The sequence below is a fragment of the Gossypium arboreum genome, chromosome 4 (genome assembly GCF_025698485.1).
Source record: "Gossypium arboreum isolate Shixiya-1 chromosome 4, ASM2569848v2, whole genome shotgun sequence".
NCBI lineage: Eukaryota > Viridiplantae > Streptophyta > Magnoliopsida > Malvales > Malvaceae > Gossypium > Gossypium arboreum.
This window is the reverse complement of record NC_069073.1, coordinates 86,464,138-86,479,427: the sequence shown is the minus strand read 5'-3', so window position 1 is coordinate 86,479,427 and position 15,290 is coordinate 86,464,138. Positions and strand designations below refer to the sequence as shown.

The following is a 15,290-nucleotide window of genomic DNA, read 5'->3' as shown; positions in this document are numbered from 1 at the left end:
CTTAATCGATAGCTTATATGTGCAAGCCCGTGAGTAGCTCCATTACAAGCACTACATGTTATGAGGTAGCTTCGGTTACGTATGTTATGTGACACTTATGTGCAAGTTTTCGTATATCCAATAGTAATCCGAGTGTTTAACGGGTAATACAATGAATCTGATGAAAGTCCCGATAAGGGCATGTTGAAGAGGTATGGTTATATGATATACTACGATAAGTACAGGTATGCATGCTAAACCTATGAATAATGCCTTAGTAAAGAACGATTTGTGATAAGCATGTATATATGTACATATGATAAGTAAGCCAAAAGGTTTGAATGATGAATTATCTTTATGTATATGTTACTATGTCTTTGCATGTAGATTTCTTACTACCATTGCATATTATTTGCATGTGGACTTACTAAGTTTTAATTCTTACCCTCTTTTTCTTTCCATCCTTTGTAGTTCTGCCAAGCTAGCTCGGGGGTCGGAAGCTGTCAGAGTATTCGATCACACTATCAAAAGATCATTGGGTATAATGAAATTGTTATTTTGAGTATGGCATGTATAGGAAACTTGGTTATTTTGTGTTATGTGCCATGCTATTTGGCCAAATTGTGAAGGCCTATGATGTTGATGATTCATTTTGTAATGGCCATGCGATATGGCTTATATTTGATCATTGGGTTGTAACCTAATTACCCAAGCATGCATGTGTTAGTGCCTTGATGATGTGATGTGTTATTTCTTGTTGAATTTACGATAAACTATGAACTAGATGTTTAAAGATAAGGGATAACTTAATGGCTTAAAATGACTATAGTCATGAATGCATAATTTGAAATTATGGTAACAAGCTTAATAATGCATGAAATTGGTGTGGAATGCTTCTAAATGGTGTAACAAAATGAATGTGCATTAGGATGACATTATAAAGATGTGAGAGTTCCATGGTGTTGAATATTTGAGTGTCTAAATATGTCATGTTGCATACTATGAAATATGTTTCAATGTATGAATGATTAAGAGTGACAATTGGCTTCGAAAATAACCTTTAAATGGTCTACATAGGTAGACACACGGGCATGTGTCTAGACCGTATGTGATACACGGCCGGTCCCACGGGCGTGTGGAATGGCCGTGTGTCCCCTGTACCCTATTTTCGCAAGTCAGTATGCTCAGTAGTAAACACACGGACTAAGACACAACCATGTGTCTTGTCCGTGTGAGGGACACGGCCTACCCACATGGGCGTGTACTCTGGCCGTGTGAAGTTTGCACCTTTTTTATGGAAAATTCATTTAATTTCAATTGACCACACGGTCTGGCCACACGGCCGTGTGACACTAAATTGATGTTGACGTCATAGTCAGAGAGTTACATGGCCAGAAGATACGTACGTGTAGAGAGCACACGGGCGTGTCCCTTGTCTCACGCGGGCATGTGGCTCTGTATTAGGGAAATTTCCCAAACTTTTCTAAAAGTTTCCGATTTAGTCCCGATTCTTTTCCGATGGCTGTTTTGTGCCTCGTAGGCCTATATTAGGGACAATTTGTGTATGTTGAATGAGGTTGTTTTAAGGAAAAAAATTTACAACCTGACTTTTTACATGAATGACTGTGTATGTGTTCGGTAATGCTTTGTATCCTATCTCGGCCTCGGGTACGGGTAAGGGGTATTACAATTACTTCCTCTAAACACATCATCATTGTTCTCTTAAAACTATAGGCTCAAACTCCAACGACATTTCTTCTAACCAATAAGTCGAACAGACGTTCCTTTCCCCCATGCAGCCACCATGTGCACCGCCCCATTAGCTTCCCATGGTACGCAACAAACGCAAAATGCTTGAAGTTTCTTACCTTTTTCTTGTATATCATTTATAATACTCCTAATTACTAATCTGTCATATTCCAAATTTTGTAGCTTTTTTATGACGGTCCTTGAATCGCCTTGAATGATAACTTTGTCAAATCCTATTTCTCTTTTAAAAACCACTCATTGGATACATGCATAAGCTTCAGCGGCTGTTTGGTCATGGATATTGTTTATCGGGTAAGTACCTGAACCCATAACTAGCCCTATACAATTCTTGATAATTATTTTCGAAACTACTTTATTGCTTTGTTCGTTAAACGCGATATCAAAATTCACAGTTACATGACTTTCTATCAGAGGTTCCCATTGGGTTTTCTCCATATTGAATTTGCATGTTGTTGCTTCCTGCAGCATGGCAAGCTTTGTAATGTATGCTTTAATAAAAGCCACAATCTTGTATGAACTTTGTCAAATACCTTCATGATAGTATTTGTTTCTGTTATACCATATTGCCTATAGTGAAACTGCTAGACATGTACAACTTTATGTTGATATTGAAAGTCTTAACTAACCACTGTTTCCATGTTTGATTGACATGTGTGTGCCATTGTTATTGCCATTTGTAGGAGGACATGTTTCGCAAGGTTACAATCTCTAAATAAATGGCTAATTGATTCATCTTCTTCTCCACATAATGGGTACAGGGCATCATACCTTAGTTTACAAGCTTTTAAATTACTTAATGTAGGCAATACGTTGTTTGTGATTCTTCATAGATTAATCCGTACCTTGTTGGGGACTTTTAAGCTTTATATCTTTGTATAAAATTTTCTATTATTTTCTAAAAATGTTGTAATTTCATTCCCCAATAGGTTTAGTTCCTTTCTAACACATTGTTTGTAATCGCTTTTTGTCGTATACTCCACCGATCTGTCCCCTCACCAAATCTTGATATATGGTTGCAAAGAGTTCCCTAGGGAAATGGAATCAATTATTTTAACTTATTCTTTGGGGAACAACCTCTTCAAGGTTTCCTCTCTCCAGGTATTACATTCATGGTCAATTAGATCTGCAACTAATGTGTACCTGTAATCTATATTTTGAAACTGTAACTTTTCTTCTACAGGGAACCATGCATCATTCCATATATTAACTGACTTTCCATCTCCAATTCTCCATCACATGCTTGATTCTAGAACACTTCGAGTGCCGCATATGCTCCTCCAGGTAAATGAAGGGTTAACCCCTAATTCGGCATTAAGAAAATCACTTATTGGGTAGTATTTAGACTTCATTACTTACGCGAGTAAACTTGTGGGGTTGGTGATTAGCTTCCACCTTTTTTTTGCCAATAAGGCTTTATTAAAACTCGATAAATCTTTAAAACCAATCCCCCATTGTGCTTTAGGGATACATAATGATGCCTAACTACACCAATTAATACCCTTATTTATTTTTAAATTTAGCCACTAGAATTTTCACATAATGTTCTCTAACTCTCAACATAATAAAACTGGTAATCTAAAAACTTGCATAGCATGTGGAATGGCTTGAAACTTTTTTTTGATAAGCACCCTTTTTCCTTCAACAGATAAATTACAAATACTCCAATTTTGTACTTTTGTTAAGAATTTTTTCTTTAATTTCAAAAAAGGCTTTTATCTTCCTCCTTCCTACCATCGTTGGAAGTCCAAGGTATTTTTCTGGGTTGTTGGCTATTCGAACCTTCAAATCAATCCCTTTCTACCTTTTGACTGCATCATGGACATTGTTACTAAAATAAATTAATGACTTCTTAAAATTCACCACCTGATCTGATATCTTTTCGTGCATTGTTTAGAAGTCTTGAGAACCCTTCCTCGCAAATGATGAAAACATATGGGCTTAAGGGGTCTCTTTGCCTTATTCCTCTAGTAGGGTTGAATTCAATCCTTTTCCCACCATTAAACACAACAGAATATGAGACACTTTTAATGCAACGCATGATTAAAGAAACCCACTTCTCACAGAAACCAAGCTTTCTCATCATGTTTTCAATGGAAGTCCACTCTACCCTATTGTACGCTTTGCTCATGTCTAGTTTTAGGGAAAAATTTCCAATCCCATATCGTTTCTTCTTAAAGGAATGCAGCGATTCGTATGCCACTAATATTTTATCAGTAATCTATTTACTTGAGACAAAAGCACCTTGTGTTTCCTCAATCCACTAGCTATGAACCTTTCTAAACTTATTGACGATAGCTTTCGAGATTATTTTATATGCTACATTGCAAAGGCTAATTGGCCTAAATTAGCTCACTTTATTGGATTATTGACTTTAGGGATTAGAACTATGTTGGTACTGTTAATAGTGCCTAGCTCTTTCTGATTGTTCTAAATTCCAAACAAAATCTAGCTAAATCCTTCCCTATAAAATGCAAATATTTTTTGAAAAAAAAAGAGTAGAGAACCCATCCATACCTGATGCTTTTAAAGGAGCCATTGTTTTTAAGGCTTCCCACAACTCATCTTCTTTAAAGTTAGCTGAAAGCTCCTCATTAAGATGTCCAGGAATGCAAGGTTGAACTTCTGCCCTTAAATGTTGGCAATCTTGCACAAGTTTTGTGGAGGAAAGATCCACAAAATATCCTGTTGTTAAATTTAGCAATTCGTTATCCCCCTTAATCCATCTGCCATTCTCATCTTCAAGCCGTTTAACTATGTTCCACTTCTTGTGATAGGATGCACGGTTGTGAAAAAACGTTGTGTTACGATCACCCATTCTGAGCCAATTTTCCCTTGCTTGCTATTCCCAAAAAAATTATTCTTTATCAACTCCCATATTTAAAGCTAGCTTGACTTCAATGATCTCTGCTAATCGCTCTTCATCAGGATTTTTATCTTTCAACTCCACAAGCTTTTGGGTTAATTCTTTTCTTATTTTGTGACGCAAACTTTTATTGGTTCGGACCCATTTTTTAAGGAATTACCCAAATTTATACATGTGATTATTAATGTCAAATAAACGTTTTCAATGAAAATAAAATAAATGTAAAATATATAAAATAAAAATCATCAAATTTACTTAATTAATCATTTTAACTTATACACATAAAATTTTCAATTTTAAGATTATATAATTTTGAAATTTGAATGTTGCATATGCTGTTAACTAATGAGATCATGCTAAAAAAAAAACCGTGTACCCTTATGCAACAAAATATTTATATTATTAAAGCACAAATTTAGGGACTAAATAGAATATATTTCATTGTTAATTAAATTATTAAATTGAAATTAAAAATTTGATTGTGGAGCTAAATTTTTAAAAAAGTAATATACTTTAAAAAGTCTTATAATTTAATGTACATTTTTTTCCCTTGATAAATTAATTTATAATATAAGTAAAGATAAGTACTACAAAATTATTGAAATAATAATTAGATAAATCTAAATCTTAAACCCTTCATAAAACCAACTATATTATTAGTATTAAACCAATAATAATTCATACAAGCTAAATAGTTACAAAATAACTTCAAACTTAATAAGTTTTTTCTCCAATACGTTTGCTTTTAGTAAAAATTGACCATAAAATTTTAAATTATTAAACATTAATTGATATCCTATCAATATCACTTTTATCTTTTGAATTGAAAGGAATTCACAATTCGTCATGGCGGGTAATGATAAATATAATTCTTTTCACAAAATAAAAATAACTTAATTATTTTTGGTGCCATCACCATGTGATGCATAAATCAAAATAATTATATTCTAAATAAAAATGTTAAATTTCTAATCAATATTCAAGAAATATAAGAACATAAACACATTTAATCCTAAATTATTCAAGGATTTGTATTAACTATCCTTTAAAAATTATTTCCTAATCAAAATATTAGTAATTTCATATGACATCAATATTCCAAAATCATTCATCTAATAAAAATCTATTTATTTGCATAAAATTTTTAATCTACTGCAAGCAAAGTCACCATCTTAATTTTTAGAGAATAATCAATAAAGTTTAAAAAGAAAAAAGAATTGTTACTAAATTAATAAGATATACTTGAAAGTATTGAAAGTTTAATCATATATTTTATAAAATTTGTAGAGAGAAAGAATAAAAGAATTTTCTTTAAAGAAGATAAAAGATAAGACAGATGGAAAGAGAATAATTTAACTTTATATAAGATTTTTATTTTATAAAATTATTAGTGATATAAATTAAAATTTATTTTCTAAAGCAATTTTAAAAAATTATTGACCCCACAACCACCGGATAGAGTGAAAACCCCACATTTGGTTACAGTTTTTATTCAGAAATCATGGAATTATTTTTCTTGTACAGCAGCAGCTTTGTAGTGTATACCATCGTTTTTACCCGAAATTTGAATTCTACTTTCCTTATATCATTAAAAATTGTGACGAAACCTTAATGTCATTTTATCGTACTAACTACAGTATTTTAAATAACATTTTTCCATCATTTTTAAGTCAGAGTTCGGCATCCATGTCTTCCTTTGATCGTCTTACTAGACCGTATCATATTCTTTAATAGACGCTTCAGTTAACTGTCTTGATGTATATGGAATATCATAAATTTGAGCAAATTGGCTTGCAATAGTTGATCCTTGGTGAAAAGTTCAAGAAATGACATACAAGACAAATATTAGCATTGTATTTCTTCATAGCTGCCGGCCATTTGCATGTGGTGAAGAATTTGTCAAGTTACTATTAAGCTTCAGCTTCCTTTTTAATATATACAATCCTTTAATAACTTGCTTTTGTTTTACCATCTTTTATGTACCTAGGAGATTATCTGAAAATTGCAGGTATGGGTATCATATCATGCATTCATGCCATTTTATTTGTACTAATGCTTTCCCAGGTGATACATGGTAGTAAGATAGACCTTAAGCTTGACTGTGTGATCCCTCCAAATATCACCACCGATGATGCAAACTTCTTCACACACACTGCCTTTCGTGTCCTGATCGGGGCCGATCCACCGACAGCTTTTGAGTTTATGAAAGTGAGCGAGGCAGAATTTCCAGCCTTAGATGATCAGGGTGTTTCTTATGCTGTTCTGCAATTCCCTCCATGCTCCTTAAATCCGTCCCATCGCCATCCTCATGCCGCCGAGCTTCTTTTTCTTCTTATAGGCTCTCTTAAAGTCGGATTTGTAGATGCAAATGATGTGTTACATACTCAGACACTTCAAACTGGAGATCTTTTTATTTTCCCCGTGGGAGTTGTCCATTATCAATACAACTATGGGCAGGACTTGGCTTTCGCGATTTCCGCCTTTGGGAGTGCAAATGTTCGAACCATACCTACTCCAGGTCTGTCGAAAAGATTACCAAGTCTTCCAAGATTGATGCATCGAATGTTGAGAAGATGAAGGTTTCTCTTTTAGCCTCAAGGGCCATAGCAGATTGAAACAACCTTGTAATATTTAGGCTTTTGTCCTTAATTGGATTGGAATTCAGTTGCCTTGCATCTTGCAATTTTGATTTCCAGTTCCATAAAATCATCAGTTCTTACTGAAATTAGACAAATTAAATGCATATGCACCTTAGGCAGATGAATCTTGCCATACGAATCTCATAAGAGAAGAGGTAGTTTTCTTATATAATAGGGGATGAAACTTAATATAACGAGGGTTTAGTAAATAAGACTGTAAGACCCGATTCCCTGAGCTAGTAGCTAAATCTGAGTAAGGAATGCTACATTTCAGTATAAATATTAATATCTTTTATACATTTTTAAAGTCATTTAAGACTTTATAAATCATTTCTAGGTTCTTTTTCATAAGTTTGATTGCATTTAGGATTGGTTCTAGATTTTTTTGGATAAAAAACAATAAGGTAGAGGAAACAGGGCCAATGTTGCGGCATCATTGGGCCAGTATCGTGACACTAGATTTTCTAATACTCATGTCGAGATATCTTGTGGCTAGTGTCGCAACTCTAAATCCTTTTATCCTAAACAAGTCAAGACTTCTTTATATTTAAGTAAAGATCAACACCACATAATCCAACACATGTACATTCAATTTAAATCCATATAATACTTCAATTTATCAATAAATATCTTTTTTAATTCATCATATAACGATTACTCAGTTAGGCTCCATTTGTTTTACTAAAAATGACTTCCAAAAAATGATTTTTGGAAAATGACTTACTTTTTTGGAAAAGCTTGTAACACCCCGAACCCGAGCCCATCGCCGGTGTCGGACGCGAGGGGTTGACGAGCTAAATCCTCTTAAAGTACCGACCAATTTGGCATTTCCAGACAGGCTGGAAAACTGCATCACTGTCGCCTTAAAAATCATATCTCGAGTTTCAAAACTCGGAAACTGATTCCGTAAATTTTACCTGAATTTAGACTCATATATCCTTCCATGTATTTATTTCTAGAATTTTTGGTCGGGCCAATTGGTACAGTTTATTAGTTAAAGTCACCCATGTTACAGGGATCGACTGCTCTGACCTTCGCGCGTTACAACTTGAATATCTCTCTGTACAGGGCTTTAATACTGGTGCCGTTTGTTTCTAATGAAACTAGACTCAAAATGGAATCTGCACATATAAGGCATGACTTCTAATTCTTTCTGGATAATTTATAGCAAATTTTTAAAGTCGCGACAGGGGACCCAGAAACCGTTCTGGCCCTGTCTCACAATAAGTTTAATAACTCTTAACAAGTAACTCCTATAACCGTTTCGTTTCTTCCATATGAAAGTAGACTCATCAAGGTTCATTTACATAACTTATTCACTATTTAATACCATTCCTACAAATTTTGGTGATTTTTCAAAACCACACCACTGCTGCTGCCAGCATCTGTTTTCAAGGTAACCTTTACCTATTTCATGATTTCCACGATTCAATTGGCCCTTTTTGCATACATAGCACAAGTGTGATCATGATTAACCATTCCAATGGCTAATCTTTTCAAAACCATTCCATACCCCATAATGATCATCATACAAACGATTATAGAATCATACTAGCAACGTATCTAAGCCATTTTCGCATGGCTATCCAAGCTTACATAAAACCGAAAGGTACATGACCTTCTACAATAGGGTAGTCCTATACATGCCATTTCAAAGTTCAACCAAAATTATACCCAAAAATGGAGGCTTTGATAGTGTAGATGACTTCGACTTTAATGATCCCGAATCCGATCGCTAACGAGCAAAATCTATAAAACAGAGAGCCAAAGCAACGGGGTAAGCATTTTTATGCTTAGTAAGTCTCAAGCAATAAAATCAGCTTTAACTAAAGCATTACATTCACATAGCCAAATGAATCATTTCATTAATACACATTCACATAATCATACTTACTTCACACTTCATCATTGTATACTTTCACAAGATATCAACCAATTCAATAGCTGAAAATTCGTTAGTCGATTGAACGAATGTTACTCAAACATATCGACTTTTCCAATGCACATATAAACATACCTTTTCCTTTGGCCTTTTCGAGCGTACTAATTAAATTTATTAAAGCAACCAACGCTCACCTTCAGCCCAAGCTTCTTCGGAATACAACCGGATATAACCACATGCATGAATGCCTTCGGGTCTTAGCCCGGATAGAACGACTTGCACAAATGCCTTCGGGTATTAGCCCGGATTTAACAACTTGCACGAATGCCTTCGGGTCTTAGCCCGGATGTGGTCACTAGCACAATGGCCTTCGGGTCTTAACCCGGATATAATTACTAGCATAAATGTCTTCGGGACTTAGCCCGGATATCATTCAATTGCTCATGCACACACATACATCAATAATCATTACACATCCATGTTTCATTTTCGTTACTAAGGCTCAAACACAAACATATCACTTGCATAATCGCCTTGGGACTTAGCCCGTATCATTCAAATACTAATACACACATAAATCAATAATCATTACACATCCCTATTTCATTTCACATAATTCGAGTAGGGTCATTTCTTGAGGACTTACCTCGGATGTTGTCGAACGGCTTCGACGGCTAATCGATCACTTTTTCCTTCCCCTTATCCAATTGTGGCCCTCTAAGCTCTTGAGCTAATTCAAACAAATTCAATTCATTAAAGTCTCGCTTGCTAGCCTTGGCCGAATACACATATCATTGACTCAACATCACATAACTAAGCACTTTAGTCAATTTTCTTTAATTACGCACACATTCGGCCTTAGCTCACAACAAGGTAGCCGATTACCTAAGTCAAGAATAGGCATCATTAAGCTTGCCTCTAACCGAATGCATGCACAATAATTCCCCTCATGTGGCCGATTATACTTAGTCATACTTGCACAAAATCAACAATAAATTGCAAGATTTTCACATCATATGTGTACTAGGCCGAATGTACATGCAAATTTCACAACATTCTTCAACGAATTTCTTCTTTAAACAACATATTTATCACTTTCTTCATAATCAAAATATCATGTGCAATCATATATACACATATAGGTGCAAGGCCGAATTTCAAGGTGTCCATAGCCATCCAAAACACAAATTTTAACTAACATGCAAGAAGCATGAACCATGCTCATGAATGCATCATGGCCGAATACATCACAATCATGCCCCTTTCAACTTCAATCATGGTTAAACAAAAAGAAAACTCAATGTCTTACTCAAGATGGCTACAAAGAAATTTCAAGAGTAGACAATCCATCATTGCATGCATCATTAGCAAGCTTCACATTTAGCATGCAATGGCTTTAACACAATAACAACTTTGGCCAAATACCATTCCCATGGCATAACAAGGATTTGAACCATGGCTAACATGAACATCAAGTTAGCAACTAAAACATGCATGAAACTCATAACACAACCTCATACATACCTTACTCTTGATGCAAGTTTAGCCAAATTTCCTTCTAGATCTCTTCTAAACAAAGAAAATGAAGCAAAAATCTCTTCTTCCTCTTAGTATTTTCGGCCAAAAAGGAGAGAACAAGGATGAACAAAATTTTTTGTTTTCTTTCTTAGTTGCACGGCAATGGGGGCATCCATGCTCATCTTTTTTTTTGTTCATTTCTTTAATGCTAATTCTTATTTTATTTCTTCATACATAACTCACTAACCAAACATGTTGGAAACATGTTTCCTTGCCCATCAACACCTACCTTGGCCGCCACTATGCTTCTTTTGGGAAATTTGACATGCAAAGCCCTTATTTTTGCATGCATGATCAACTAGTCATCCCACATCTTCCCATCATACTTTCAAAGTTTACTACTAGGCCCTTTCTAGTGAAATTCACATTTATAACACTAAATCAAATCATCAAAAATGTCACACACAATTTAACACATATCATAGGCATCAAAATAAATTTTAAATTATTTTTATGCCTCGGTTTTGTGGTCCCGAAACCACATTCGACTAGGGTCAATTTTGGGTGTCACAACTCTCCCCACTTAAGAAATTTTCGTCCCGAAAATCTTACCGGTAAATAGGGTTGGGTATCGCTCTTTCATAGAGTTCTCGGTTTCCCAAGTAGCTTCTTCTATCCCGTGTTTGAGCCATAACACTTTCACTAGCGGAACCCGCTTGTTTCGCAACTCTTTCACTTCACGTGATAGGATACGAATCGGTTCTTCCTCATAACTCATATTGGCTTGAATTTCAACCTCCGATGGACTAATCACGTGCGATGGATCAGATCTATAGCGTCGAAGCATCGAAACATGAAAGACATCGTGAATCTTTTCGAGTTCAGGGGGCAAAATCAGACGATATGTCACTGGACCGACTCGCTCGGATATCTCATATGGTCCAATGAACATCGGGCTCAACTTGCCCTTACGGCCGAATCTGAGTATCTTTTTCCAAGGCAAAACCTTGAGAAACACTTTATCTCCCACGATACTCGATGTCCTTACGCTTCAGATCCGCGTCGACTTCGACGATCGGAGGCTATCTTCGACTTTCACGGATTACTTTTACTTTCATTCAAATCTCTAATCAAATCCACCGAAAATTTTGCTTTCACCGAGCTCGGTCCAAAACAATGGTGTACGGCATTTACGACCGTACAAAGCCTCGTAAGGTGCCATCCTAATACTTGATTGAAAACTATTGTTATAAGCGAATTCAATCAAAGGCAAATACCGTTCCCATGAACCACGAACTCGAGGATGCAACATCTCAACATATCCTGAAGTATCTGAATTATCCGCCGGATTGACCATCGGTTTGGGGTGAAAGGCGATCTGAAATGCAACTTGGTACCCAAAGCTTCTTGCAACTTCTTCCAAAATCGCGAGGTAAATCTCGGATCTCTATCCCACACGATAGAAATAGGCACCCGTGTAATCTCACAACTGAGAAGCGTACAATTCGGCTAATTTGTCCATTGAAAAATCCGTGCGTCTGGGGACAAAGTGAGCCGACTTAGTCAATCTATCTACAACGACCCAAATCGCATCCTTCTTACTCACGACAATGGCGGTCCGGATCACGAAGTCCATTGTGACTCGATCCCATTTCCACTCGGGTATCGTGATCGGTGAAGTAATCCTCAAGGCACTTGATGTTCCACTTTCACTTGTTGACATATTAAACACCTCGAAACAAAGTCGGAGATGTCTCGTTTCATACCATGTCACCAAACCGACGTTTCAAATCGTTGTACATCTTCGTACTCCCGGGTGGATTGCCATTTGGCTACAATGGGCTTCGTTCGAATTATCGAAATAAGTTCAATTCTTTGGAACACACAGACGACTTCGAACCTCAAACAATCGTCATCATCAATCTGAAACTCCGATTCCTTGTTCGAACACACTCGCCCGTTTGCAACCAATTCATCGTCGACCTTCCGAGCCTCACAAATTTGATGTATCAATAATGGTTTGGCTTTCAATTCAGCTACTAACACGTTGTCGGATCGAGCGGACAAGTGCACATTCATCGCTCGTAAGCGAATAATGATTTACGACTCAAGGCATCCGCAACCACATTCGCCTTTCCGGGTGATAGTCAATGACCAGCTCATAATCCTTTAACAGCTCGAGCCAACGTCTTTGTCGCAGATTTAAGTCTTTTGGGTCATCAAATATTTGAGACTTTTGTGATCCGAGTACACATGGCACCTCTCACCAAATAAGTAATGTCGCCAAATCTTTAAGGTGAATACGATGGCGCCAATTCGAGATCATGGGCGGATAATTTTTCTCATGTGGCTTTAATTGCCTCGACGCGCAGGCCACAACTCGACCTTCTTGCATCAATACACAACCTAACCCAAGTAGGGAGGCGTCACTATAGATGACAAACACTTTGCCAGATTCGGGTTGCACTAGAATTGGGGCTTCAGTCAAATAAGTTTTCAGTTGATCGAAACTCTTCTGACATTTCTCCGTCCATTCGAACTTAACATCCTTTTGGAGTAGCTTCGTCATTGGCGTGGCTATCGTTGAGAAACCTTTTACAAATCGTCGGTAATAACCGGCAAGCCCCAAAAAGCTCCGAACCTCGGTAATATTTCTCGGAGGCTTCCAGTTAAGTATGGCTGAAATTTTGTTCGGTCGACTCGAATGCCCGATGCGAGATATCACATGCCCCAAAAGCTAACCTCTCTAACCGAACTCACACTTGCTGAATTTAGCATATAATTGCTTATCCCAGTAGAATTTGCAAAGACTAACCTCGGTGTTCAAGATGTTCGGTCTCATTTCTTTAATAGACCAAGATGTCATCAATGAATACGACTACGAACCGATCTAAATATGGTCGAAGATCCGATTCATCAAATCCATAAATAACGCAGGGCATTAGTAAGTCCAAACGGCATCACTAGAAACTCGTAGTGACCATATCTCGCTCAAGGCGGTCTTGGGTACGTCCGAATCTCGAATTCATGGCGATAATAGCCCGATCTCAAATCTATTTTCGAGAACACCGAGGCTCCTTCGCTTGATCGAACAAGTCATCAATACGCTGATAACGGATATTTGTTCTTTATCGTCGCTTTATTAAGTCGACGATAGTCGATGCACAACCTCATGGTCCCATCCTTCTTTTCACAAACAACACCGGCGCACCCAAAGGCGAAAAACTCGGGCGGGCAAAACCTCTATCCACCAATTCTTGCAACCGAGCTTTCAACTCCTTTAATTCCGTCGATTGCCATACGATCACGGAGCTATCGAAATTGGAGTGGTACCGGTACCAATTCGATGCCAAACTCTATTTCCGAACAGGTGGTAAACCCGGCAATTCTTCAGGGAAAACATCCGGGTATTCACAAACCACTGGCACAGATTCGGGTTTCTTTTCTGACTCCTTGTCATCGAGCACATACGCAAGGTACACTTCGCACCCTTTTCTTACATATTTCCGGGCCAACATTGCTGATATTACAGCTGGCAACCCCTTTAAGTCCGTAAACTCAACCCGAATTATCTCGTTATTCGCGCACCTCAGATCGATAGTCTTGCTTTTGCAATTTACAACCGCATCGTGCATGGTCAACCAATCCAAACCAAGAATAACGTCGAATTCATCGAACGGCAAAAGCATCAAGTCCGCCGGAAAACAAGAACCTCGGAATACTAGGGGACTTTTCTTGCACACTTTGTTGACAAGCACGTAATGACCCAAGGGGTTTGACACCCGAATTACAAACTTAGTAGACTCAATAGGCAAAGTCTTCTTTGGATGCTAAGGTTTCACATATATAAGAATGAGTAGAACCAGGGTCAATCAAAGCAATCACATTAGTATCGAAAAGAGTGAAAGTACCGGTAATAACATCTGGTGAGGCAGCATCCTCGCGTGCGCGTATGGCATAAGTCCTAGCAGGAGTACGAGCCTCGGGTCTCATTGTAGCATCTCTCGACCCTCTCTGATCGCCACTAGCATTGCCCGCATTTCTGGATGGCCTACCTCGAGCAGTGGTAGCACCCGGGTTTCCACTTCAACTTACATTTTGTTCAAGCAACCTCGGGCAGTCCTTGATAAAGTGGTCAGCCGATCCACACTTATAGCAGGAGCGATCACGGAACCTACAGCTCCCTGAATGCCATTTGCCACAATGCAGACACTCCGCTCTGTAACACCCCAAACCCGAGACCATCGCCGGTGTCGGACCCGAGGGGTTAACAAGCCAAGTTCACATGTTTTGCCCACCAATTTGACATTTCCAGTCAGGCTGGAAAACTGCGTCACTGTCGCCTTAAAAATCATATCTCGAGTTTCAAAACTCGGAAACTGGTTTCGTAAATTTTCCCTGAATTTAGACTCATATATCCATCCATGGATTTATTTCTAGGATTTTGGTCGGGCCAATTGGTACAGTTTATTAGTTAAATTTACCCATGTTACAGGGATCGACTGCTCTGACCTTCGCGCGGTATAACTTGAATATCTCTCTGTACAGGGCTTTAATGCTGGTGTCGTTTGTTTCTAATGAAACTAGACTCAAAATGGAATCTTTAAATATAAGGTATGTCTCCTAATTCTTTTGGATA

The 15,290-nt window shown here is 37.3% G+C and overlaps 2 protein-coding genes across 2 annotated transcripts; one reads left to right on the top strand and one right to left on the bottom strand.

Annotated features, from left to right (window-relative positions):
* Window positions 1-420: 420 nt before the first annotated feature.
* Window positions 421-4,749, bottom strand: LOC128291594 (uncharacterized). Its single transcript, XM_053026774.1, has 2 exons — window positions 4,264-4,749; window positions 421-479 (listed from the first exon to the last, which is right to left on the bottom strand). Exons 1-2 carry the CDS (start codon window positions 4,562-4,564, stop codon window positions 421-423), a joined length of 360 nt encoding a protein of 119 aa, XP_052882734.1. The 5' UTR covers window positions 4,565-4,749.
* Window positions 4,750-6,375: 1,626 nt separating this feature from the next.
* LOC108462099 (putative germin-like protein 9-2) lies at window positions 6,376-7,301 on the top strand. The gene has a single exon (XM_017762096.2). The coding sequence runs from the start codon at window positions 6,590-6,592 to the stop codon at window positions 7,187-7,189; it is 600 nt and encodes a 199-aa protein (XP_017617585.2). The 5' UTR covers window positions 6,376-6,589; the 3' UTR covers window positions 7,190-7,301.
* Window positions 7,302-15,290: the final 7,989 nt, after the last annotated feature.

What these genes read in the sequence shown, in the direction of transcription:
- LOC128291594 (XM_053026774.1), bottom strand. Translation starts at nt 4,564, where the DNA reads ATGGGTGATCGTAACACAACGTTTTTTCACAACCGTGCATCCTATCAC. An exon ending in GGCTCCTTTAAAAGCATCAG is followed by an intron (nt 480 to 4,263) that starts GTATGGATGGGT and finishes ATACTCTGACAG; the next exon opens with CTTCCGACCCCCGAGCTAGC.
- LOC108462099 (XM_017762096.2), top strand. Translation starts at nt 6,590, where the DNA reads ATGTACCTAGGAGATTATCTGAAAATTGCAGGTATGGGTATCATATCA.